Raw genomic sequence first — 27,259 nt, 5'->3', positions numbered from 1 at the left:
CCGCCGCGGGCGGGGGGCGGTGACGCGCGGGGCGGGCCGGGGCGGCTGCGGGGCGCGGCCGGGCGCGCTGCCCCGCGGCACCAGGGGAGGCTGCCCGCGTCCTCCCCGACATGGGGGTCGGGCTCGGGCCGGTACCCCGCGGGCGGCGCTGACCGGAACGACACCCGCCGCTGCCGCCGCTCCCTCCCCCGCGCCCGCAACCCCTCGGCGGGGAGGCCGGGCGGCGGCGGCCGGCGCCCGCGGGCGGGCGGGCAGGCGGCGCGGGTTTCGGCGCAGCGGGGCTCGGGACCCGGAAGCAGAAGCGGGGCCGGGAGGCGGCTGGATGGGAAGGAGCGGCGGCGAGCGGCGATGGGGGAGCAGCAGAGCTCGCTGAGCGCCCCGCGGGCGGCCGCCGCTCCACCGAGCCCGGCCGGGGGCCCGCGGGAGCCCGGCCCGGACGAGACGCCTTTGCCGCGAGAGGCGGTCCCGGGCGGCGGGGCGGCTGGGCCGGGGCGAGGCGGAGAGCAGCTGCTGCCGGCCGCCGCCGGCCCCGAGCGGCGAGGGGCCGAAGAGGAGGCGGAGGCGGCGGCCGGGCCGGAACAGCCGCCGGGCTCGGGGGAGCCGGTGGCCCCGGCGGAGGAGGGGCTGGAGGGAGGCAGCGGCCGCCGCCGCCCCCCCCGGCGGCACGTGTACTGCACCGTCTACTGCGTGGAGAACGACCGGCCGCCGGCGGCCGCCGGCTCCCCCCGCGGCGGCCCGGGCGTGGGGCAGCCCCCGGTGCGGCGCGAGGTGGTGTCGGGCGACGACCCGCTGTCGTCGGGCGGCAGCATCGAGGTGGTGGACTTGTACCTGCTGCCCGAGCCCTTCTCCGGGCTGATCGCGGGCGAGTTCGGGCCGCTGCTGGTGCTGAGCTGCCGCGTGTGCCTGGAGGAGAAGCCCATCAAGCCCCTGTCCTGCTGCAAGAAGGCGGTGTGCGAGGAGTGCCTCCGGCGGTACCTCAGCTCCCAGGTACTTCCCAGCGGTCGCTGCCGGGGTGTGTTGGGGGGGCTGTGGCCGCGTGCTCGGGCAGCCCGGCGGGGCTGAGCGCTGCGCCGGGCCCGGCGAGCCAGCCCGGGCCGTGGGATGCGGAGCGGGAGGGAGCTTTTCCCGTCCCGTGTTGAACGCGGTCGGCCGCCACCTGCGTGCGACCTGCGGATTCAGCGACTTCCCGTTCCTGAAGTGCTGGTCCGCGCGTTCGTACGCAGCTGGTCGGGCTGGTCACTTCTGTGTTTTCAGGCTCTTCCCATCTTTACAAGGATTTTCGCTTTGAAATCTGAAAGTCTTGCTGTTACCTGGCTGGAAGCACCAGCTTTCTTTTAAGAGGAGGCCAAGGAGTGATAAGGAGTGGAGTTTGGTAGCGTTGGCAGCCGCCTCCGAAGTGGCTCCTGGAGCCGGGGGTTTTGCCCGCCGCCGCTCGGGCTTGCTGATGTTCGGGCTCTTGGCGCAGCCGCTCGGCCTGGTCCTCACAGGACACATCGCGTTTGGTGTTAGGCCAATTGTGCGAGGTTCAAATAGTGTGTGTGTGACTGCTGGTGAACAATTGCCGTTAACAAGAGTAAACAATAACTTATTTGAGGAAAAAATTTGAAAACACAACTTTTCCATCCTGGGCAGATAGCTGGCAGATAGGGTGCTTACATGTTCATCACTGTTCTGTCAGTCAGAACTGCTGTTTCAAATCAAAATCAGCGCTTGATAACTAAGCTCTATCTTCACTAATGTTTTCAGTAGCTAGTTTAGCACCGCAGAATACTTGTGTGTTTCTGCTGTTGATGTAGTTATACCCTAAACACAAAGAACAATGGGAGAAGTATGGTGTGTGGGGGAAAAACAAAACCAACTAAAGCCTTTGTTTACCACCTTTATGCTTTTATTTAGCAGAAATTTTTAGGCCGTGCTTGGCGGAGATGTTCTAGTTTGGTGTTGGAATGAATTTTACACCTGTTGGGGCTTGGTGCTGTACTGGGGCAGTTTGTGCTCCTGCTGGGCTGTGCGTGTAGGGAAGGGATGGATGGTTGGTTACACCTACCCCTGCACTGTATAAGTAGTTGACAGGCCTTTTCTGACCAGAGTACATTTCACTGCTTGGAAATTGCACGTGCTGGCAGAAGTCAAGTACTTGCTCCTCTCTGGGCCCTGGTAGCCTGTGTAGCATTTGCTGGTGCTGGTAGTATTTGTTCTGGCTAACAGTAAACTCACTAGGATTTTTATGATCCAGTTTGGATATGTTTAGATAACAGCAAAGAGCTTAACTTGAGAACTGATGGATTGGCTGGTCAGAGTTATGTTTTGTGTGTTTCCTTTAACACTGAAACTCGGGAACACTTAATAAGCCTTTTTGAGTCTTCGTGCACAGAGACCAGAATGATTTGATTTGTAGATAAGTGGTAGACTGGAAATTCTCATTAGGTTTTTAGATTATATTGTCAGTGCATATTTGTGCCACTTTGATATCTGCCACTGAGATCACGTGTCAGAATATTGACTTTCATTGAAGCTGGAAATTGCCGAGTGTTGTGATGTCAGGATGGTCTTCCCTATCTTCTGCAGGTGCCTGTAGTTTACAGTGATGTAATGGAAGTTACATGATCTGGTATTTAAAGCCATGCTGAAGAACTCTTATGCCTGGTTTAGGCTGGACTCTTGGAGAATGAAGCAGTAGCTTGGTGGCTGGAATAGCTGACTGGCCTAGGAACCAGGTATATGTGCTATGAAGTGGGTTTAGCGTTGTCCAGGTGTTGGATGTGTATGCAGGGATGCCCCCTTCAGGGAAGCCACTACTATTGCTAAGCACCCGCAAAGCTGATCCCAGGAGCTGTTACAAGGTACTCGTATGGCACACAGCCATATGGGTGCTTACTCCTGTGCATTAAAGGTGGGGCAAGGGATGCTGATCTTGAGGATTGAGATTCACAGAGCACTTCTGTGGACATGTTGTTACAGATGCTTTCATGACCAGGCAGAATTTTAGTTGCTTGATAAATTTGTTAGGGAAAAATGAAACAAAATATGACAAGAAACAGTTCAACGTGTTCTTCCCTTATCTTCCTTTTTGAAAAGGACGAGAAAGTGATATTTCTTCAGGAAGAACAAGAAGTGATCTGTTTTTCCTTTGTGCTGTGAAAGGACCCTGTGAGTCATCCTGGGGAGACAGAAAGGCTTCTCCATGTCAGTTATATTAGAAGAGTTTCTGGGAAGGATGAGTGAAAAGCCAGTATAGGTTAGAAATCGTTACCTTTCGAGACTTTGCACTTTTTGTAGCAAATTAAAAAGAAAATTTATTAGAAAATCAAAAGAAATAAATGCTGAAAAGCTGTTTTGTTTGAAAATTTTAAAAGATCGTACTTTTGGATATGATCAGCCTGATTTAAGAATGTACCTGAAATTGAAAACAAACAAAAAACAACTGAAAAACAAAACTCCAAGCAGCATTGTGCATAGTTTAGATTTGGTTTCCTTGTCAGAGAAATAGTAATCTGTGCACTGGCTGACTCTATATCTCTGGAGGAGTGGTCTCTTCATGCTGAAGATGTGGAATATGTTGGCAGAAGTATAGCACTTAAAATAATTTGTGTTGCCTTTGATGTCTGTGTGTGTTCTCTCACTGAAGAAAGCTGTATTCTTCATGATGGCTTCATTGTGATTCCTGAAATGATGTTTAATGAAGTAGCAAAGGAAAAACTCTGTTAATGCACTCTGCTTTCTTCTATGCAAATACATAAGAACATCAGAACTTCTGCCTTGGAGCCTTTTATAGATCAGAAAATCAACTGAAGTTTTAGGCATTCTTAAATGGAATGCCAGATGAAAATACTCCAACTGCAGAGTTTGTTCATCATGTTACCAGCATGCTGGAAAATGAGGGTAACATCTGAAGGTCCTTAGAGGTCAAGTCCAGTCTTTCTTGTCACTGGCACCTTGCTGCATAATCCCCTTCAAAGATTTAGTGGCTGGAGCAGAAGCTTAGCAGGCGAGCCTGGAATGCCCAGGCTGATCTGGAGCCTGACTTTGGAAAATTTCGTAACTTTACCTCTGCCTCAATTTAGCTATTCTGTCTTACATCCTGATAGTCACAGAGCCCTCAGGGCTCTTCAGGGTCTGACTGTGACCAGTTGATCTACCATTCACAAAAAAATTTTGTGGCCATTTGTTTGGACTCAAAGACATTGATGATGTGGTAATTGATAGGTATGGGTGATGGGTTATCATGGAAGAGGTTGTGCCTTTTACCCCTCAGGATGTGGTGTGGTGGCTTTCACAGCTCAGGATCTGGTGTGGATCCCACAGAGCCTGAGTCAGGTCCCAGCAAACTCTGCCTCCAGGAGTTGAGGCAGCCCAGAGCTGTTGTTTGTTATGCTTAATGGATGAGGTTGAAGAGTGTAATTTTCTGAAAGGCCAGTGTTCTCCCTCCATGGACTCTCAGGTATGTGTGGAGTGAGGTTGGGGTCAAAAGTGTGGAAGAGCCATTTCCCATTCAGCTGGGAGCTGTGGGTTTCTGCACTCTTTCATCCAGCATACAAACTTGGGACAGGGAAGGAGCAGCCAGGACACTTAATCTCACAGGTATAATATTACGTCCATATCTCCTTCACCTCCTTCCTTTCCCATCTTTCTCTCCATTAAACATGGCACCAAACCTAGGTTATTTCAGAAACTGTGCATACAGAGGTTTGCTAAAAGAGTGATTCACTTCCTAACCTCTCTGAGCTGCTTGTATATTTAAGTCACAGGGAGCATTTCACTTTTCCTATAAAACGGCTGCAAAAGTTTTATAGAAACCTTGGTGCTTGCTCTTTCTTCATGCAAATCGGGAAACTTGATAATCCAGTTTTGATCCTGTGCTCATTAGTGATACTTTATTTTGTAAATCTTGTAACTCTGTTGAAGTAGTCATTTTTATATTAAAAGACTTCGGGTGAGTTAATTTAAACAGGATACTGTATTCTTCATCAGATTTTATAGTACTTTAATTATAGGAACTGTAATGAGATTAGTAGCCATGAGTAAATCAAAAGGGATTGTTGGGGGTGGGGAGGGACTGCATCTGACAATTTGTGCATGGTTAGCTTTGGTGGGACAAGAATCCTGCTCTCTTCCGGACATGAAATGTGGAGATCATCCTCCCTCTGCTCAGGACCTCTTACCAGTCTTTCTCTGTCTGTGACCAGAGATCTTGTTTTTGACCCCTTTCTTTTCTGTGCATGATTTCTTTCTGAAAGAGCTGGAGAAAAAAAGCTGCTGACTGTTACAGTCAGGATTTTTGTGGGGAATGTGATTATAAAGCTGCATAGCAAAGAGGAAAATTTAGGAGCAATCTGTATCACATAAAGCTAGTACTGGCTTAGAGCTGGAGGGTCTTGACACCTGTGTCTCGTCAGGTGCCTGATGGTATTATAAAAATGATACATCTTCAAAGCTGTAGTCTGCTGATGAAAACCAGCCAGCAGAAATGTAGGCACCAAGTGCTGAATCATCTGATGGTTAATGAGCTGCTTTTGCCCTGAGCTCAGAAGGGCCACTGTCATTCAGTGCAGAAGCAGCTCTGTGTTTGCAAGGGTAATTAATCTAAAACCATGCTCTAACACCAGCTACCGAGTTGCTGGGATGGCTGCAAACTGCCTACCAGGAGGTGATGGCAGGGTGAGCAACCACCCCTCCAGCTGACATTGCAAGAACACAGAAGTTTCCAAAGGAGGAAGAGAGGTGCAGGAGGAGAAAAGAGCCTGCTGGTTTACAGGCTTTCTAAACCAAATCAGCAACCTCAGTCACTGTAAGCTGGCTGTGTTCCTTGAGGAGGAGGAGGAGAAGGCAGACAGACTTGGTCCATCAGATATGAGCAGCCTGTAAGCTGCAGGGGCACCTAAACTTCTCTGTCATCCTCAGCAAACAGCTTCTGAAAGTCTGTTGTGTTCTCCTGATGTGTTGTATGCAGTGCCAGTGCCAAAATGCTGTTGCATAGCCAGATGTCACAGTTCAGGATGATACCCAAGTACCTCTAAGATTGTAAGAGTTAGTCTTTCAAGTTGACAAGATATATGGCAGACTTTTAGTCCATCTTGAATGCTTCTTGGTGAATCCAGTTTGTGCCAAAACTTAAGTTTGGAACAGTTTACAAAATCCAGCACTCATGAAAATGCTTTGAAATTAATTTTAAAGAAAACTAGTTTTGAGCAATGTTCTTGAATGATAATACTGCCTAGTTATCCTAGTGTGTGTAGGCCTGTCAGCATGTGAGCACTGCATGTGGTATGTTCGTTCCCTGTGCAGAACTAGCTTCGAGCTTATTCTGCATGGCTAGCTATGACTTCCTCTTGTTTGGATAAGTCTTTGCCAGATGTAGAGCTGGAATTGTGGCTGTCCTTTCTTAGCCATGCTGTTATGAAGTGAAGGGTAAGAGAGTGGCTGTTCTTACAGCTAAGAACATTTTCGGTAAAACTCTGGGATCCAATATACTGAGAGTAGAAAAGATGGTGTCACCTTTGAACAGTTGAAGGAAGGGCTTTGCTAATGGAGAAATGCCCAAGTTCCTGAGGGGAGGATATTATGAAATTGTTGATGTTGATAGTGAGGGATGGGGGTAAATGGTGGGTGCTACGGCAATACCATGAGTTCACTGGTGTTTATAGTAAAGTTGATTTTGAAGTGTAAAGTCTTCCTGTGAATGGCAAATTGCAGTGGGAGATAGGGAACCAGTTTTGTTTTAGCTGGGGTTGAAACCTAATTTGAAAGTGTGTAATTTCTGTGAAGCAGAAGCCCTCCTTGTCAGCTGTCTCTCACAGGCAGTGTGTTGCACCTCACTGGTCTGTGGGTGGTGTTGGCATTGGGGACCACAGACAAGCTGAGCCATCAGGAGATCATCTGCTGCATGCCTTCCCTCCCACTGCTCCCACCAGCTGTTCACAGGAGCTACCAGGCACAGGTATGGAATCAGTCCAGGGAATGTAAAATTAAATGAGTTGAAAACTGAGTTGTTTGGGTTTAATTGCCCAAACAAAAAGAAATGAAGGAGTTAAATGAGGGTTGGGAAGAACTTCAACTCACCTCTGCCCCATTCCTGCTTCTCCACCCAGAACAACTGTTCTTCCAACTGCTCTGGGGCCTCTTGGCCCTTCATTCCTCTTTTCTTCTTGTACAAATATCTTGCTTCCTGCTGTCTTAACCAGCCAGGCTCGAGGAAAGTATGTATTTTAAATGGCCAGGATGTCAGTACGTTGTCAAAATGATTAAGGGTTGTAAGGGATGTAATTTCTTTAAAAGAATTCTAACTGGAGGCATCCCCTTGAAGAAGGGCATTACTTACCCACCCAGGTTTATCTATCTTTCTGTATGCTTTATCTGCTTGTGCTTATGTTTCTCTTGCTCTTTTTTATTTTAAGTACTTTCTTGGTGAATTGTCTTTTAAAAGTAAAAAAGTCATTGTCTATAGGATATTATTAGCCAAATACTTACTACTTTTTCTACACTAGAAAAAGTGACAAATCTGCCTAGTGGTGAAGAGCCTATTTAATTTTTAAGTCCATTTTTAAGTACTTGAAAAATTTTTTGTAGGGCAAAGAAATGAATTTTACTTGGAAGTTAAAAATTAGGATGAAAAACAAATTCAAGACTTTACTAAGAGAGAAAAAAATGTGTGGATTTCAGTGCTGAAGGTCAGAAGTTTAACAGTAGTTTAGGCCAGATTTGGAATTAAATTTGAAATGGCTTAGATTCTACATTTAAGTCCACATTTACCTTAGATGCTACCTCGCTGCTTCAGTTTGAGATTTATGTATATTTTCATTGACAGCCTTATTGGGATGCACTGTTGCTCTCGTTTACTTCCTTGTGAGAAAGGCTGTGCACTTTCTGGATTAGAATTCCATGAAAAGGTAAACAAATTTCTAAGTTATCACATTTCCATTTCCTTTCGAGCTTGCTAGTAGACTGTAGAGCACTCATTTTCCCCAGTGATGTTTTTATTAAGTACAGCAGAAACTATATAAGATTTTGTACTGGAAAACAGAAGAGGCAAAGTTTCATTTTTTCAAGCTCAGTCATCCTGATGCCACTGTGTATTGTTTTCTACCACTAACATGATACGAATGGCAGCAGGGGCAAGCACCTCTCTAGTTTACTTTGTTTGGCATCCTGATCTCGTAGGAATGGTTGTGTATCAGCTTGGGTGGTGTAGAACGGGGATCTGAATGACTCTGTCCCTTTAGCTTGTAGGAAAGGGAAGTCCTATCCAGACTGTTTCAGCTGTGACGTGGCTCTGTGGGGGTTGCTCACACAATACAAGGAAGGAAGAAAAGGGAGAAGATGATTGCTGGGATGGGAAGGGCACAATGGTCATGTAGGAATTGGTTTGCTCCAGAAGGTGGACTTGCTGAGGGTAAGTGTTCATAAAACAAAAGGGAATTGTGAAGACTGGTGGCCTCCATGTAGGCTGGATCTTTGGCCTCTATTTAAAGCTGCAGCTGATTACTGGCCAGTTATTCTTGTAAATTGTGGCCAGAAAGTGAGGTGGGACTAGCTCTTTTTCTGGTTTCCTATTGGATGGAGGCAGGCAGGAAATAAATCTAGCCTTAAAAAGAAAAAAAAAATGGTAAGGATTCTAAACACACTTTAGAGTATAGAACTTCCAGGAAAATAATGGGTTAGTGTTTTACTGAGCTGCTGGAAGACTTTTATATCCCACTGGCGGCAGTGTGGGTGGAGTAGGTAGGTGAAGCATCCCATCTGTGACACGATTACAGAGTGCCTGTGAGAGGTGCCAATTACCTGCAGAAGCAAAAGGAAGTCCTTCACTATAGTCAGTACTAATGCTGCTGTATGGGGGCAAAGAAATGATGGGCAAGGGCTTCTTAACCTTTCAGCTATTTTAATGTTGCTCGCTATGAGAGTGTTAACTGGGGAGAGGACACCTTATGCCTTTCCATTCCAGTGCACCTGTGCAGTGTCAGGTAAAATTTGTCTGCTTAGAAGCCTCACAGGAGGAAGTATAGAAATTGCTCAGTGCTTTTTCACATGCATGTGCAGTTCAGTTGTGCAATAGCTTGGAAACTCTGTTTAGTTAACTTTATGGCATTAGCATGCAGCTTAAAAGTGGGAAAGAATGTGCAACTTGAGAGTTTTTCAGAATGGATGGATCTGCAAAAGAGCAAACATGGCCCATAGTATTAAGATGCCCAGTGTTGCATACCAACTGCAAAACGTACATGTTAGGGCTCCAGACAGAATTATGGTGATAATATGTTTTATTGTGATGAACGAATTCATATGGAGGTTAGGGCAGAAAATGAGTTGTGAAACACTGAAGTTCAGTCTAAGTGTTGTTGCTGTTAGACACTTATGCATATTGACATATACAGGTCCACCTAGACCTCAAAGCGGCCAAAGTGAAATACAGTATTAAAATCTGGGTATTTCAAAGTATGCACGTATTTGGTAGTGCCCATTTGCCCTACATAAGGGCAGTGGAAATCAAGCAGACTCAGAAATTTTCACTCATTTGTGTAATGGAAAGTAAATTCAGCCTTATTTGTGTTGTATTTCTCAGTAACACTTAAAGAGTAATTTTCAAACTTCTGAAGATGTCCATTCTTTCAAGACATTATTTGGAGTTCTAACTTGATTTTAAATTACTAGCATCTTCCCAGTCAGTAAGATATAAATCTTCCTTGCAGTGAGTTGCAGCTGTTACTGATGGACATCGCTGAGTGCTTTTGTCACAGCAAAGTAGGTATTTCATGTCAAGGCTTGATTTGTTGTTCTTTCAGTGAAAGTAACTCATCGAATCCTACCTGAATTATTGCAGAGTGTAATGCTTCATGAGGACCTCACCCAGGCCATGACAGGTAGTCAGACAAGGCCAGGTTATCACTTCTGGTAAATTAAGGTTCTAAAATGAGTTCTGAATCTCATTCTGTTTTTTATCCATGTCAAGAAAAGGTGACTTGTCTAAAGCTGATGGTATACAGTGATTTTAGCTAGCAATGCTGCTCACCCCAGTCTGCTACTTGTTCCCTACTATTTGTGCATCACTTGATCCATCATCAGAAAAAAAGATCTGGTTTAAAAACTAACCTCTTACAGTCATTTTTTGCTTCTTTTATTCTTACCCAGTTTCTAATTGTTATGCACAATATGCAAATGTTTATTTCACCACAAGGTGGTACTGGATAAAGTGCTAAGCCAAGCCATTTATTTTGGCAGCTGTGGCAGCCTGTCAGACCAAAACGTTTGAAAATGGCGTATTCATGAAGGTGACAGGTGGGGGTTTTCATTGGAGCTTGATGAAATCAGAACTGCAATTCGGTCCTGTTGCTGCATCATTTCCTCTTTCACAAGCCAGATGGAAGTCACAGTTTATCCAGCACCTGAAGGTGCATCTGCACCCACAGCTCTTGGACAGGCAGGGTCCTGGGAGTTACTCTGAGCTGCTCACAGCACTGAGGTGCCCAGTCAAGCCCAGGCTGGTACCCACTGCTCCTGTCTCTGCCACATGTGGCATCATTAAATAGGAGCTTTCAACTAGCTGAATTCTAAAGCATCCTCATGTGTTTTGTAACATAGATTATTCCTAAGATAGTCTTACAAATGAAGTTTTTCATGTGAGTATTGTTGCAGGTGAGGAACCTCTCTTTTGATCTTGCTTGTTTCAACAGATTTAGTTTGCTGCAGCCAGGCAATGCCAAGTATGATCATTATTTTCTTGGGAGAAATTTTTTTCTGCACCACAGAGCTCTCAAAGGAAGTTTCTTGTTGTTCCTAATCTGTTTGAATAACAAGTGAAAAGATGCAGAACTTAAAATTATAGAAGAGTTTTGGGGTTTTACTGTGTGGGTTATGTTGTGTTTTGTTAGGGTTTTTTTGGTGGGTGGGTGATAGGCGTGTTAGGTTTTTTGGTGTTTTGTTTGGGTTTTTTCTTCTGCAAAGACACAAAATGCACATCGGTATTGAATATGACATTCAAAAACGTACAACAGAGCAAGGTACAGCACTGTCATGGAAGAGCTGGTATGCATAATTAGATTTTGATAGTGAAGGTTCTTTTGACCTTGGTCATACATTCTCTTGGTATAAGTAAAAACTGAAAAATTTCTACTGAAGAAGACAACTAAAGTAATGACTATTTCAGCATATTTTTTGCCAGTCTAATTGATTTTTTATGTTTCCATAGGTGTACTGCTTTTGACCCATAAAAATTTTAAGCCTGTTCTTAAAATTAACCTAGATTTTACGAAAAGTTCTAGGGTGTGCATTGGGCTATAACTACAGTTTTCACAGGCTAGAAGCATGTTTTCTCGTGAGAAGCTGTGAGATGTTTGGGGAAAGGAGAAGAGAGCAGGAGAAGGGTCCCATTTCATTGCCTCAGTAATAAACTGTCACCAGATGATAAGTTTTCTGATACTAGCTTATCATTTTGCTTCTCTATCAAGTTTCCATGTAGGAGAATTTTATCTATCTTTATGGTGAAAAGAAGGAGCAAGGAAGAGGTTTTTCATTATTTTTATTTTTCAAGTATGAACTTGTCCAACTGTTGGAATGTTAGTAGGAGACAGCAGATCTGGGTGAATGATAGCAGATGATGCTGATAATGATGAAACCACTAAAAAACCTGAATGCAATTTGAGGCTCTAGTACAGAGAGGAGAGGAATGAGACACTTGCATCTGGTGAGGCTTTGTTTGGAATCCCGGGTGTAGTTGTCTGATACTGGCCAGATGCCAGACACCCACCAAAGCCTCTCCCTCACTCCCCTCTGCAGCTGAACAGGAGAGAGAAGATACAATGAGGGGTTTATGGGTTGAGATAAGGACAGAGAGAGATCACTCACCATATACCATCATGGGCAAAACAGAATCAGGTTAGAGATACTAATTGAATTTATTGCTAACAAAATCAGAGCAGGATAATGAGAAGTAAAATAAACCCTTAAAAACACATCTCCCCACCCCTCCCCCCCCTTCCCAGCTTCCCGTCCTACCCCAGGGTACTAGGAGACAGGGAAGGGGTTATGGTCAGTTCATCACATCAGGAGTTTCTCCCACTGCTCAGGGAGAAGAGTCCTTCCCCTGCTGCACGATGGGGTCCCTCCCGCAGGAGACAGTTCTCCAGGAACATCTCCAGTGTGAGTCCATCTCACGGTCAACAGTCGTCCCCAAACTGCTGCAGCATGGGTCACACTTCCCCAGGGTGCCGTCCCCCAAGGACAGGCTGCTGCAGCATGGGCCCTTCTCTCCACGAGTCTCCCACAGGGTCACAGCCTCTTAGGAGGCTCTCAGGCATCCACCTGCTCCAACATGGGTCTCCCCCAGGGGCTGCAGGTGGATCTCTGCATCCCTGTGGAACTCCATGGGCTGCAGGGGCATGAGCACCGCAGGCTGCAGAAAAATCCCAGCTCTGGTGCCTGGAGCACCTCCTGCCCCCTCCTTTTGCACTGACCTTGGTTTGCAGGGCTGTTCCTCTCACATATTCTCACCCTGCTCTTCTCTGGCCACAATTACCACTGCGCAGTAACTTTTTTTTCTCTTGGTAAATCTGTTATCTCAGAAGTGTTACCATCATTTCTAATTGGCCCAGCCTTGGCCAGTGGCACGCCCATCTTTGGAGCCGCCAGGGATTGGCTCTGCCAGACATGGAGGAAGCTTCTGGCAGCTTCTCACAGAGGCCACCCCTGTAATCCCTCTCCCTCCACTAGTCCCCCAAAACCAGGCCATGCAAACCCATTAAATCAGGTTTAAGAAAAATGGCATGAGCCAGAAGGACTGCAAGGAGAAAAGAGGTGCTACGCAGATGCAGAACTGCTTACTTGAGCGCAAGGAGAACTGGGAGAAGAAATGACTGTTCTGTCTAAATGCAGGAGGGGGTAATTTGGGTAGGCACTTGTAAAGAATTTTTGGCACAACACAGACTCTAAAAATTGAAAGGAATTAAGTTAGGCTAGAAACCAGTATGAGCCTCTGTCAGAGGGAGGGATTTGGGAGAGTCTTTCCAGTATCTGAAATTGGGAACAAAAGTGCAGTATCAGAGCAGTTCTCAAAGCCAGCACCTTCAGTACTCCCAAAGAAGGCTTTCCATGTGGCACCAGTGTGTGCTGAATTTGGCCCATCTGGATGGTAAGGCTGCCTGTGCGTCTCAGTGTACTCTGTTGATAAGCTGCAGTCCAATGAGGAAACGGTAGAAGAGTTTTATTTTCTGGCATTACTTTTTTCTTGGCCACTGAAAACTGTAAAATACTTTTTAATGCCCAGTGTGTACCTACAAGCAGCACACTTCAAGCAGTGCTCTGTAGCTGGCATTGTTTTGACCATATGGGAGGTAAAGTCAAGTGTCTCACTCTGGTTTTAGGAGAAATAGCTCTCAAATAAATTCTAAAACTGAATTTTTGAGAATTTCTGGTTAGACTGATCTGGCTGGATCAGAGCAATTTCCAAGCGATTCCTTCCCTCTACTGGCAGAGGAGAGACTGCATTGCTGTTACCCGAGTTGACCTAGGCTATAGAGGATGCCTTTGTGAAAAAACTCTCCAAGGGAATTCATGCAGGCTGTTTTATAAAGAAACTTAGGAGAGAGAACATTTAGCAAAGACCAGTGATTGTTTTCGTTTCCACTGATTGCTTTTACATTAAAACAATGAACAGAACAGATGGTTAAGGTGGAAGAGCTATGTAACATTGAAAAACAATCTCTGAAATCATGTGGTTTGGGTGTGGGGTCTGTTTTGAAAAAGATTTTTTTTTTTTTTTTTTTTTTTTTTTTTTTGTGAAACTAACTGTTACCAGCTAGGCAAGTTTGCTGTAAATTTCTGGAAGGAAGTAGCTGGTTGTTGAATGTCCTTGTCTTTCTGTTAGTCTGTAGTTTAGCTGTGTGTTTCAGTTGACAGGCTGCAGCATTGTCATTTTGGTTTTATCTCCTGATATCTCATTCTAAGTTTTTTGTTTCCTTCCAGTTTTTAATACCAATATCTGACAAGTTTTGTAGAAGGATTTTAGCATTCTTAGAGTACTTAACGTTGGCTGCCAGGTAGTGCTTCGGAAGCTCAGGGTGGTTGCAAGGTGGTTTATTGGGGATTATGGTGAAATCCATCCTGGCTCTGTGCCTGGCTTGGTGTACATAGGGAGGGCTTTGCTGATGAGATGCAATAAACGTTGAGTTTCTGTACTCAATTTCTGTACGAAATACATCTGCAAACTGTCTAGATGAACCTGTTGAAGCTGTTGTGCTCTTTATAGCTGCTTTTTGTAGAAGCTAGATCCACAGGGAAAATCAATAAATCTTGCATAGAGGTAGAGGCTCGGTAGCCATGCACACATGCTGTATGTTTTTAATTTTCTGTATATGTTTGCACCTTTGAAAACTGCAGCATGAAAGAATTTTTTTTTAATTCAGTTCTTGTTAAATTAGATTTATACCAGATTAAACTGGTCTCCTGTAAGGTTATATCACTTTGTGTCTCTGAGTTCACTAGTGAAGTCAGTCTGGAAAGACAAATTTAATGGAAGCACTGATAGATGCAAATTTTGGCTCTGAAATCAATATGAGGCACAAGTTGAATCACAACAAGCCTACTTCTGGGTTTAAACAAACCTTGCACAAACATGAGAACTGATATATGCTGACACCCATAGGCATTGAAACATTGAAAATATTTCTAAAAGTTGTATGGTTTTAATGGATTTCTTCATATATAAGCCATGGTGGAAAAACTGATGAGAACTGTATCTGGAATATATCAGATAATGGTATGTCTTGTGTACTGGTCTATTGAAACACCTGAAAAATGCAATGCTACTGTCCAAGTAATAAGATGGATTAAATGAAGTAAATGGCTGGCTGATACATATTTTGAGTGGGTTATAAAACCTTTATTTATGGCAGGAAGTTGAGCTTCTTCAAAAGGTACATTGCTTATCTAGTGAGTGCTGTAAAGTTCCTGGAGAGTGACCTCTGTTCTCACCAGCTTCCAAATTGTGCTCTCTTTCTTCTTCCCTTTCCTGGGTAAGTTTCCTTTCCGCTGTCAGGAGCTTTTTAAAATGCAGTTTCCTTTTCACAGTGATCCTTTTGCATAGGGTGTTTGTAGTGGCACTCAGAAAAGGTTTATAGAATTGAAGGCAAACTTGGTCACACTGTAGATTGTTCATCAGTGGAATTCAAGTGAAAATTACTCAGTTGTGGACTTTGTGCTTATTTCTGTTGTCTTGAAGTGTTTGTCTTGTTTTTCTTCCTGGCAATGTTTAATTGGCCAGGAGAGAGGCTTCCTTGCAGGAGGATCTTTGTAATTAGATGTCACCACCTTTTGTTTGATGAAGTGCTTTAGAGCAAGTAGTAAATTTCCCTGAGAGCTGTCCATGCTTTGCACTGGTGGTGTCACTCTGTTGTGTTCAGTGAAGACCCTTAAGTCAAGGCCGAACTTCCATGACACATCATTTACAGCTGGCTTCTCTGCTCCTTGCTGATCTGTATACTGCTAGAGAGGGGACTGACCTATGTTCAAAGCAGTGAATGGTCATGGGAAGCGTTGTTACTTGTGGCTTGCAGAAGTTCTGGGCTAGCCTATGTTACTCTGGTACTCAACTGTGATTCCAGCACACTGGTTTTGAAGATAGAGCTCGATAGCCGTGTGCTTCTATTGTATGGATAGTTTTGGTTGCAAAGTAGAACGGTTGTGAAAATTGGAAGTACAAAAGCATGTAGTAGTTATCTTACTGTTGCATTGGTTTTTACAAAAGATTTTGGAAGACATCCTCCCATCTCCTTGAAGTAGCAGAAGAGATAGATTTTATTCTCCCTTTTCTTACCTGTCAAGCTCTATAAGTAAGAAGAAAATGGAATAACCATGAGATTAAGACTTCATTTATCTGCTTTTCCTTTCTTTTTTTCCTCTTCCTCTCTTTCTCTTTGAGCAGAATTTGGTTTGTGGTGGGAGGGCATTGGGAATAAGATCTAATCTTTCTGAAGCAGTGGAGTTCCTGTGTGTGATGGCACAGGGGACAGGTTTGCTCCAACTGCAGCTTTAATGTTTCAGTTAAACCTGTGTACTGTGTTGGATGGAATAAGAGGTGTTTTTATGCCATGTAGGTGTTCAAATGCTTGTGCAGGAAGTGACTGATACAGCTGGGCAGGTAGGGCTGCACTAAAGAGAGGAAAACCATGTGAAGTCCCTTGTGAGTTCAGCAAGTGTATTTTTAATATACTAAATTTTTTTTTTTTTTGCATCACAGGTGCAAATTATTGTCTGCTGTTAGGATTGAAGAATCCTAACCCAGACTTCTAGATTTTCTTGGTTTCTTCCAAACGCAAGTGTTCCATCTTCCTTGAATCTATGGGGGAAATTCCAGTGTATGGTTAGTTTGAAGAACTCCGAGAGTAAACTTTGGAGAAACCCACTTACTTGGTTGTTCCTGCAGTTTAAAAAACAAAAAAAAACCCCACGCCAACAAATCACATTTAGATTATTTCACTAAAAATATTTAGTGTTTCAGTGAGGAACTCAGTAATTCAGGATTTCTGTCTTCATGTTTACAAATGCTGTACACAGGAAATGAAGTATTTAACTGCAGTTTTTCATCATGTATTATCTGCAGATTTTTTCATTAGGTGGCTTAACTCACTAATTCTTATAACATTGAGGTGTTCCAGTCCTGTGGGACTTAAACTAGGTGCACATTTTGTCCATGTTGGCAATTTTAGACCCCTGTAATATGCTGTGGTGGATTAAATTGCATGGGACAGGGCACCTTGTTTCTGGATGCTGTGCTGCAGCATGGTCTCTGAAGGCAGCCTGCTTTCCAGGGGACATCCAGTAAGGCTTCTGATGCAGAGATGAAAGGCTGACTGTCCTGCTTGGTGAGGAATAAGGCCACAGTGGTGTGTGGGAAATCCTGGTGCAGAGAGACCAGAAGAATTGCAGGGAGCAGAGGCCGCAGGGCATAAGAGAGGCTGGGTGCTTGCAGGCTGCAGGGCTCTGCTTGCTCCCTTCATGTGCTCTGCCTGGGCTGTGATTTCTCCTGGCACATATCTCCCTAGCAGCTGATCAGCATAAGGTAACTGTCTGCTACTGCTAGTAGCTATTCCCTTTGATCTAGAGTTACCTTTTTTCCCCTCTGTGTGTGATGGATCGATTTCCGCCTTGCTGACAAAAGTGTGTAGAAGCTGATACTCTCCCACAGAAATGTTTTTGAGGAGTAGAGGATTATTACAACTTTCATGAGTCCAGGAGCCATGAGATGAGAGAGAATAATGTAATAGTGAAAGTAGAAGACTGTGTTGTCAGTTTTTCCCCTTCCTGGTACTATTAGAGCCCCCTCCAGGGTGATCCCAGCCAAGTCCCTGGGGACTTCTTGCAGATGACCACTTACTGCAGCGACTCAGTTTGTTAACTCACCTTTGGTACTCAAAATCACTAAGAGCTGTGCTTTGAGGTAAATTAAGCTGGTATTAGGAAAAAGACATTCTTACTTGCAAGACATTTATATTCTATAATGAGAAATTAATAATTTTCTTTAGAGATTTGGTGTGCAGAAATTGCTGAAGGGGCACATTAAAAAATGCTTTCATGATCGGTTTCATCATTCTTTCTGTGTAGTCTGTAGTCTGCTAGTCTGTTCTTTCTTACTGATTACAGTTTTGCAAATGAGAAATCAAATTGAACTGTAATTTGCACTTTAAGCATAACCGTTTGTACTTTAGAGACACAAAATGTGCGAGTGTATGAACATTAGCACTAGTATGGGGTTTCGTATTTTTTCCTAATTTTAATAATGTTTATTGCTTTCTTGATTTATATAGTTTTGTCAGACTTTCTCATATGTATTAAGTTGTTCATTGTGCAAAACTTGCATAATTATTCTGCATATGAAAACATGAGATGTAAGTGATCATTTGGGGGAATCATTGATCAGTTGAGAGACTCAGGCACTTTTCTATTCCACTTGAACTATATGTGAGTCTTTTCTTCGGTCTTCTATAATTCTTTCCATAATTACATTAAAATATTTTACTAGACAGGTATCTCAGTAGAGGTTGAAAGTAGACTCCAAAGACCTCATTGTTAAAAATGGCTTTATAATTAGGTTAGCCTATGCGTAGGAATACAGCTAATTATTACTTTCACCTTTAATAAAAAATATTTCATTAAATATAAATTATTTAATAAAATATTCTTAAACTTTCTCTTGATAATGCCTTACCATTGCTTAACAGCAAATGACTTGTGGATTTAACTATAAACATCCTTTAGCTTTTTCATATTTGTCATTTTTACCTGAGTGATGCAGTTTTGAAAGGTTATATTTTTACAGACTCATAGAATGGTTTGGATTGGAAAAGACATTAAATATAATCTAGTTCCAGCCTCCCTGCCATAGGCAGGGATGCCACCCTCTGCATCAGGTTGCCTAGGGCCCCATCTAGTCTGACCTTGAACACTTCTAGGGATGGGGCATCCACAGCTTCTCTAGCAACTTGTTGCAGTGCCTCACCACACCATTGATATTTCCATATAAATTCTAACAGATTTATTTAGTTACTTTTTTTTTCTACTGTTTGAGTGAATTAGCCTGTTCTCAAATGAAGTTTGACCAAAAAAAAATTAGTCTTTTTTATGCTCTTCAAGCTGTTTCAACTAGGTCACCTTCAGTTTATGTAGGAAATACATGGAGTGTGTGAGGAAAGAAAGTCAGAGTGGCTTTCATTCAGTTAACCCACTGAATTTCAGATGTGCCATCCTAATGTTAATATTGTAAGTTACTTGGTACTAAAAGTGTAGTAAGCCTCTGTATTTGTAGGAAGTTATGGAGCCGCACAGGCACACAGTGGGACAGCAGGTGTGAACATAAAGGGCGTGGGGGAGTGCCAGGGACTAGCTCTGGAGGGATGCTTCTACCATCCCTCCCTATCCAGTTGTGAATATGGGGGTGGGGAGGTCACTGAACCCGGTCTCTTGCCACGAAGGAAAGTTCTGAGACTTGTTTTAACAAGTACTAGAAATCCTAGTGGTTGGGGAAAGTCCATTTTTGGGAACCATCAAGCTGGTTTTCTGTCCCACTGTGTTGCCAGAAGTTCTCAGCTTTTATGATTCTTCTTCTATAGGTTCAAAAACCTATAGTGTATTGGGGTGGTGGGGAAGAGTCAGAAGTAGACACACATGAGCAGAAATTCTAAAATTGCCGAGTTTATTAGGAAGCTAACATGAGTTTATTAGGAAACTAACTCAGCCATGTTTGTTCTCAGGCAGCGATGTTTTGATTCTTAGAAATGTGAGTACAACTCAAAACTTAGTTCTGCAGCAGGATGCCACCCATTTTCCTTGTTGCAGGGAGCATTGTGAAAAGTATATAAAACTTATCTTGGTTTTTGAGCATTCTCTCAAAGCCACAAAAGTCACAAATACAAATATTCCTGCCTTTCTCTTGCACAGAAGGTCAGTGTGCTTTGGGGGAGCAGTTTCCTGCATAGCAACGACAGCAGCTTTTAGTGGCAGCTCCTGTTGTTTGTGCAGGTTAAAAAAAGGCTTTACAAGTAAGTCAGGAAAATTAGGTGGATTCAGAAAATTTTGAAGACTAGACTTTTTTCCACGTATATGTCAGGCAAGAGGATGTTCTTTTCTGGGGCAAAACTGCAGGAGAGAAAAGACGCGAATTATGGGAAAGGCAGGACTTCCTAGGAAAGGCTGATATGGGTGTCTCTTCTTTCTTTTTCCTGAATTTTCTGTTCTTGTCTTCTTCCTGTCCCCAAACATGCTAACACAGCTGTGACGTCTTTCCCCTTTGTGAGATGAATGACTGCAGCTACCCAGGCCTCTATAGAGGCTTGTTTTGGTGGAAAATGGTGGTCAATGATTACTTAAACATAGGGAATAATCACAGTGTGCAGATCTGGAAGAACTGTTGGGTTATTTTTCTAAAGAACAATAGTTCTTATACCATTAAAAGTCTGAAACAAAACTAGTATTTCAAGAGGGGCCATATTTGACTAGACAGGTCAGTGTTTGATATCATGTGGGGTGTTTCCATTTCAATGAAAATACTAACAAAATGCTAAATCAAATACTTTCAAAAAGTTTTCTCCTCCTTGCTAACAATCATTCTGTTTATCTGTTTGTCTCTTTGTCACAAAATCTGTTGACCCTTTGGTTTTTGGTCTGTCAGAATCTGGAGTTGAAGAGACGTATGTCCTTGTGTACAAACCCTCTTGTGTTCTCTGTTATCGTGCTTTGTAACAATTCCTTTCTACTCCTGTGCTGCTTCCGTTCCTACTTGGTAAGTCCTCCCACTGAGGACTTGATACATTCTTTGGAAATAATTAATGAAACTAGGATTTCCTCAACTGGTATTGAATTCAATTACTACTAGAGTCCATGGCTTCAGAAGTGGAGATGGATATAGCTGACTTGATACCTCCTTTGCCTCACTTCACCTGCCCACCTCCTGGTCCCCAGGCTGCAGTCCTTTCTGGTGGTGGTTTGAAAACTCTGATACCTACTGGTACTGCAAAAATGCTTCTATAAAAATTCAGTGTGACAAACCAGTTTCTGGAGCCCTACAAAAGTTTAGTACTGGCAGAAGTGAACTATCTAGGTGTCTAACAACCTGTTCATCATTTTTCAAACCCTTGTCGTCAATAATCCTTGATTTTTCTGTTTTTGGGGTTTTTTGTGTATTGCAGGGGATGATGTTGAGACAAGTTTGAGTTATTTTTTGTAAAGAGGTAGGCAGTGCCTACAGAAATGAAAAAGCAGTGGTTTTCTTCTGATTGTAAGCAGCTTTTCCTACTACAACCATTTTTAACTTGGTGTCTCCAGAGGTAATATCTTTACTCTTAGAATAGAAACATGAAACATACTTAGTAGAAACTTCTTGCAGTGTATGTCAAGTTAATGAGGTGTCCTGTTCACAGTATATCTTTTAATAATCATTGTTTTATTCTTTTGGTCAGCTGCTTCAGAATGTTTTGTAGCATATTTGACAGTTGTTGGTAGAGTTCCTCTCTGCTTCTTGGTCCAAAGTTGCTGAGGTTACGTATTAACTTAGTTGTTTCATTACAAGTAATTTATTTCTTCATCTTAAAAAACTTACTTCATAACTATTCCTCTTGCTCTAGCTTTACAGATAAGACTCTTGTATCCTTCAGGGAGACAGCTGAGAGGAGGGCAGGAATTGTGCCAACAGAAGTGGTAAGCGTGAAGACCATCTGAAGGGCTGTGAGGTGGGTGTTAGGGCAAATGCTGGGCTGAGACCCGAAGCTCAGTGAAGGATTTTTGTGCATGTTACTGAGCATTTTAAGTACTTGTGCAAAATGGGGAAATATACATTAGTACTCATAAACCTAATAATCACGTAGCTATGCTAAAATACAGGCTGCTTTCTGAAGAACAGAAATTCTGCCACCTGTGCAGGAAACACTGCTGCTTAGACTCTCACATGGAGGCAGTGATCAAGTGCACCCTACAATCCTGGTGCTGTAGTTACCATTAAGTTGGTTTTTTTTTTCTTTTTTTTACTGAGAGGAGCTGCTGAGCATATTTTGGGCTTGTAGCTTCCTAAAAGTAAACACAGTTAACATGAGGTGTGCTTGGTACTTGATCTGAAGGTGTAGGTTGACATGACAAGTAAGACAACTGGCGGCCTGCTACCTCTGCAAGAGTCTCTGTGTCTGTGCGCTTCCCAGTTATCTCTTGGGTTGTGAACTAGTGATCATGTGTCACAGAGGGAATTAATTCAGCTGCTTCATCAATTGGAAAACTAATTTAAAAACACTTCAGTCTCCTGTGTTAGCTAACTGAAACTTCTCTCCTTGCAGCCTTGCAGTTGCTCTCTAAAGGAGAAAGGAAGAAGAGAGAGCTGCATTGACTTCCATAAATTTTTAGCTATTAGTCAGGGTGCAGTCTGAAATAATGTCAGTCTTGGCTGACCTGATGGAGTGGCTGAAGGGGTCTGAGACCAGGGGAGGGATACTGGGAACAGCTGGTATGTGAGAGGTCTGGCTGGACCTGCACCCCAAACCTTTCAGGTCTATGTAGATGTTTGATCACTTAACTGGAGACACTGGGTTAAACTGGTGATATGGGGTAAACCTGGCATACAGTCCAGAAAGAGAAGTCTGTGTAAGTAGGAGTTATCTTTTTCCTTTCTATTCCAGGCCAGTCTCTATAACCAGCCAAAAAGGATGATGGCAGGGATCTGAATTCAGTGATGACAGCAGTTATTCCCACCTTTCCATATTCATACACTGTCTGGGACTGCTGTTATTTTCAAAGTGATTAAAGACCCCTAAGGCAGGGAAAGGAAACCTTATTTTATCTTGTGGTGTTTTAGTTGTTTTGTTTTTGTTGTTTTTTTTTCTCCTACACGCAAGTATTTCCACAGCCTTATCTGATCACAATGGTACTTTTGCACAAATCAGAACTCTTCCTCACTGTTAACACTGAGATTTTAGCCAGGAGTCTAACCTGGACACTTGACTTATTCTACCTTTGTTGTTCATTTTTGCCTCATCACAAAAGCAGGCTGTTGGAGCACAATGCTACCTTACAACAGCTTTGTCATATCCATATCAATGTTTTGAAGTAATAAAAGGTTCGTTGTAAAGGTCTTGTTATGTTATACTTTTGATAGACATAGATTTACATATATAAACAGCAAATGAGATAACTAGTAGTGGGTTTGCTTTGTTTCATCTTTATAAAGGGAATTTGTAAAAAATGGGAAGTTGTAATTTCTTCTCTTGTTGTAAACCTGATGTGAAAATGAGTATATTAATAGCCTAGTCAGCTGATAGAACTGCCTCTAGGAATTTAAATGAACTTGTTTCATGTTTTCTCTGCTTTAGGGGAAAGTGGAATATATTGTTCTAAACAGTTACAGTTTGATTGTCCTGGTATACACCACCTGTGTTGTCTGCTTTCCCCCTTGTTTTGCTGTTTCTAATGGTTTCATGATATAAAGATTCTAGCTGCTTTTGACAAACAAGGTCTGCAGCAATCAATACACAAACTGTCCCTTAATCAAGGGGACAATCAAGCTTCAGTGAGAACCCTATTTGGCAGATTCTTGGGTAGACTGACCTGACACAGTAACAACCCCAGAATTACAGACAGAGTTTGATCTTCAGGACAATTAACTCTGATAGCTTGGCTGTTTAATAAGCCGTTTAGAAATGACTGTGCACTAGATGAGTGCAGCACTCTACAGGATTAGATCAATTATGGGACAGAATTGTACTTTCAACTTTCATGAGATGATTTTTTTCTTCTGTGCTGCAGGTTTCTACTGAGGTATCTTCGGTAACAGTTTAACTCTTTGGTGGTGGGTTATTTGGTCCCATCTAGGGTGACACTTCAGTTCTGCTTCTCCAAGTATGGATCGGAATCACTGTTTAAGCTTTTGCCTCAGCTCCCTGGAGAATGCTGTGCTGTTTACACTTGTTTATCTTGTGTGTTTGCTCCCTGTTGTGGCTGTATCCGTCATTGCATTAAATGTGAATCGAAATGTGGTTTCAACTTTCAATGCACTGTGAGAAATAACTTGATGAAGTAATGTGAAATTTGAGCTATAGCACAGCATCTAGGGTTTGTCCAAGTGATGGCATGTGGGGAGAAGCTTGAAAGTTTGTTCTGCATTAGCCTTTCCAAGGTTTATTCCTGAATACAGGTCAGCATGCACATCCATCACTGAAGCCGTGTAAAAGTTACCAATTTCAGTCACTTCATGGTATTTTTTATTAGCATATATTTTCACCAAAACGAGCTGTGTTGTGGGTTGGTACTGGTCCAATGAGATGGGCTTCTTTGAAAAAAGGCAGAGCAAAATAATTATTTATAAATCAAATCTTAGCTATTTTGTAACAACTTGATCACATAAAGAAGTTTCTTCAAGTGATTTTGTTTGTAGGGGAAGACAAGTGATAGTATTTTAACCTCATACATTATACTTTGAATCTAAGAAATGTCTACTGTTACTCCTGACAATGACCTGCCTGTTAGAAAATACTTTTCAGGCTTTCTTCTGGTTTTGCTTATACCTATGCAACTCTGCTCTTTCTTTATTAAATTCATCAAGTAGAGAGGACACAATTTGGTTTCATGTCTGATAGTCAAGCATGAAAATACTGATTATTAATACATGCATGAGAAAACTCACAACCTCAAAACTAGCAAAGGCATGGAAAATAGTTGTAGGTATCCTTCTGAAGGAAAGCAGGACAATTTAGGAACAGCTATAAAATGCCTGTCCTTTTTTCTGTGGGCTGGGGAATGTAGATGATCAGGTTGGTGAAGAGAATAGTTGAGACATTTGTGTTAAAAGTTCTCGCTATTTTTAAGTATTCACCCACATCCATGCCAACTCTGTTAGGTTTTGTAGCCATCTTCTGGGATGTAATAGTGAGATAAGGAAGAGTGTACTTCTCTTCTCCTACCTCCTTTGCTTGATTATGAGAGCTTTATTTTATGCTAAGTACCACTTTCTGCTGGAAGACTATGAAGCATCATGAAGTATTTCTGTAGGTACAGCAGTAAAACATAGCAGCTGTTGCTGGAGAAACCAAGGGTTGATTAACTATTGCTGATAGTATCAGTTGGGCTTATCTGTATTAGAGGTTCAGTAATACAGATTAGTGAATAGGTTGTGCAAATATACAGTGATTTGCCTTATTTTATTTGAAATAAATAAAATGCTGCTTGGCTAATGGGAGCTCAGGAGCCTATTCCAGGTTTCATGTCTGGTGGGGAACCTGACTACTACATAGTAGAATAGTAGAAGAATGAACTCTTGATCTTGTCTTCTTCCGCATAAATAATTGTAGGATAAATTTTCACTGTTTATGGATTTTTCTTGGCTCCACCTGAAGACCAAAGTGGTGATTCCAAGTGAAGATTGGGACCATGTTTTTTCACAGTTCTGTAACAGTTTATCATGGAATGGTTTGGATTGAAAGGGACATTAAAGATCATCCAGTTCCAACCCCCCTGCTGTGAGCAGGGATGCCACCCACTAGACCAGCTGGCCCAGGACCTGATCCAACTTGGCCTTGAACACTTCCTGGGATGGAGCATCAACAACTTCTCTGGGCAACCTGTGCTAGTGTTTCCCCATCATCTAGAATTTCCTCCTAACATCTATTCTAAACCTACCTTCTTTCTGTTTTAAGGCCATTACCTCTTGTCCTGTAACCCCATGCAGTTGTAAGTAATCTCCAGCTCTCTTATAGGCCCTTTTTAGGTATCAGAAGGCTGCCCTAAGGTCTCCCTGGAGCCTTCTTTTCTCCAGGCTGAACAGCTCCAACTTCCTCAGCCTGTCTTTATCAGAGAGGCGCTCCAGCCTTCTGATCATCATACGGATGTTAACTTAATGTCCATCTTTAAGAAAGGCATGGGAAAGGTTTTGATTGTGATACTAATTATTGTTAATAGTTAACAGTATTATTCCATTGGAATAGATTTGAACCTGGGTTAGTCCAGCCTGAACCTGGTGGAGGTTGGAGTTTGACTGTAGATGATTTCCTGTTGTAAGCAAGACAAGGAAACAGCTTTTTAAGCATTGTTCCTGTGGGAGAGTGTCATATACATAAAAATTACCTGTTGAAGTAACTGAGCACACTTTGGTTTAATCTCCTTAATTGGGAGAATAGGATTTTGATTTTTGGGGAGTTAGGGTTTTTTGTTTTCTTTCTTAGTTGTCTTCTGAGGTAAGTATTTAAATGAATTACAGTGAACACATCATGACTTCTATGCTTTTGGGAGGTCAGGCATGCTGAAAGTGAGGGTTGCTGCCCAGTGGCAGGGGGAAAGTGAGTGGTCAGTGGCTGCTGCTGTGTCTGTATCGCATCGTGTTCAACCTGTTCCCTCCTCACCTTCCCATTGTATAAGCATGGGCTCTTGCAGTTTGTGCCTTAACACAGAACTCAGATGAGCAGGATATACCTGGGTTAGGTTTGGCTGGTAGCAAATTCAAACACAAATGACAATTTCTACAAGTCTTACGCTGGCTGTAGGAGAACAGGCTGTCCCCCTCTGAATTTGACTGTTAATTAAAGAGGTAACTGATAGCTTTTTATCTTACTTTACAAGAATCAGCTGGGAGAGTTGGCTTGTTCTGGTTCTGTTACTTGGCTGTGATGTTTTTATACCCATGCTGAAAGCCTAACAAACATTACCATTACAAAGAAGGTGTTGCTTCTTTGCTACTTTTGTGTCCTAATGCTACTGAAACCCTTCAAGCAGGGTTCGCTCCTGAGATTCCCAGGTTATTTAAATGTATCATGGGATGTGAGTCTCCTGGCCCTTGCTTCTTTTCTGAAATCCGTTCTTGTACCTGCTCAGTTTTGATATGGGGTCTTTTGGTCTCACTCCTAGGCAGGAGCAACTGCCTCTATTTTCCAGCTGAGAAAGGGCAGGTATCTGGCTTGTTCTGCTGTCCTCAAAGCTCTTCTTTCATGAGCATCTTTGGATCTTTTAGTAAAAGTGAATGTGTCTTCTAAGAAATAGAAAAATCAGCATAAGCATTGTTAATATGCACACCTGGACAAAATCAGAAACCTCTTGTACTTTTCCTTCTTCCCCTTAATGAATACTTAGAGGGCTGTGGGTTTGGGTCAGATTCCTCCAAGGTTTGCAGTTTCTGCCATTATTCTTCCCAGGTTAACTTCCTCCACTGGAATTTCCCCCTCCCTCTGCCCCCACACACGTATGGGGAGGAGAGATGAAAGATAGCTTTCGCAACCTCTGGGAGCCCTGGAGAGTGCAAGATAAAGCATTCTGCTGGTCAGTCTCGTGGTCTAACTCTGGCATGCCTCTTTGCCAGAGAGTGACCCAGCTCAATGGGCAGCTGTCCAGGCATCCCAGCCCTGGTTTTGTCCATGAATGGGTCTAAGCTTTACCTCTGCTGTGGGTTTCAACTCACTGTGGATTCCAGAACACCAGAACATAAAGCACATAACCTCCATGCTTGCTGGTGATGTGCACTAGGTTTGATGAGTAGTAGCAGGCAGAGGCATGATTTAATGTGGTGCAGTTTTTCTAAATGCATTACTGAGATAAAATTGTTTCCTTTTTCAATTCACTCACTGAAGTAACAGGAGATGAAAAGGCAAAAAGGGAGAGCTCTCCATGTTGATAATTGTTCACTTCTTGCAAAGGAGAATTTCAGTATTCATTTTTTTTTTCTACAAGTTATTTTCTATAAGTCCTATCCCTATGTGGTCAGGACAAGTAAAATCTGAATGTTTCTATTGATATCAGATCCATGTGAGCACTTCTGTGG

General features: G+C 42.9%; 1 protein-coding gene across 1 annotated transcript in view; it reads left to right on the top strand.

Annotated features, from left to right (window-relative positions):
- The first annotated feature begins 258 nt into the window (after positions 1–258).
- RNF217 (ring finger protein 217) overlaps positions 259–27,259 on the top strand; it is a 58,539-nt gene continuing 31,538 nt past the window's right edge. The window contains exon 1 of the mRNA XM_039568706.1: positions 259–987. Within this exon, the coding sequence (XP_039424640.1) occupies positions 349–987 (639 nt within the window). The 5' untranslated portion in view covers positions 259–348. The remainder of the gene's footprint in view (positions 988–27,259) is intronic.

The sequence above is a fragment of the Corvus cornix genome, chromosome 3, assembly GCF_000738735.6.
Source record: "Corvus cornix cornix isolate S_Up_H32 chromosome 3, ASM73873v5, whole genome shotgun sequence".
NCBI lineage: Eukaryota > Metazoa > Chordata > Aves > Passeriformes > Corvidae > Corvus > Corvus cornix.
The sequence above is the reverse complement of the archived record's forward strand: the minus strand, read 5'-3'. Positions and strand labels throughout refer to the sequence as shown.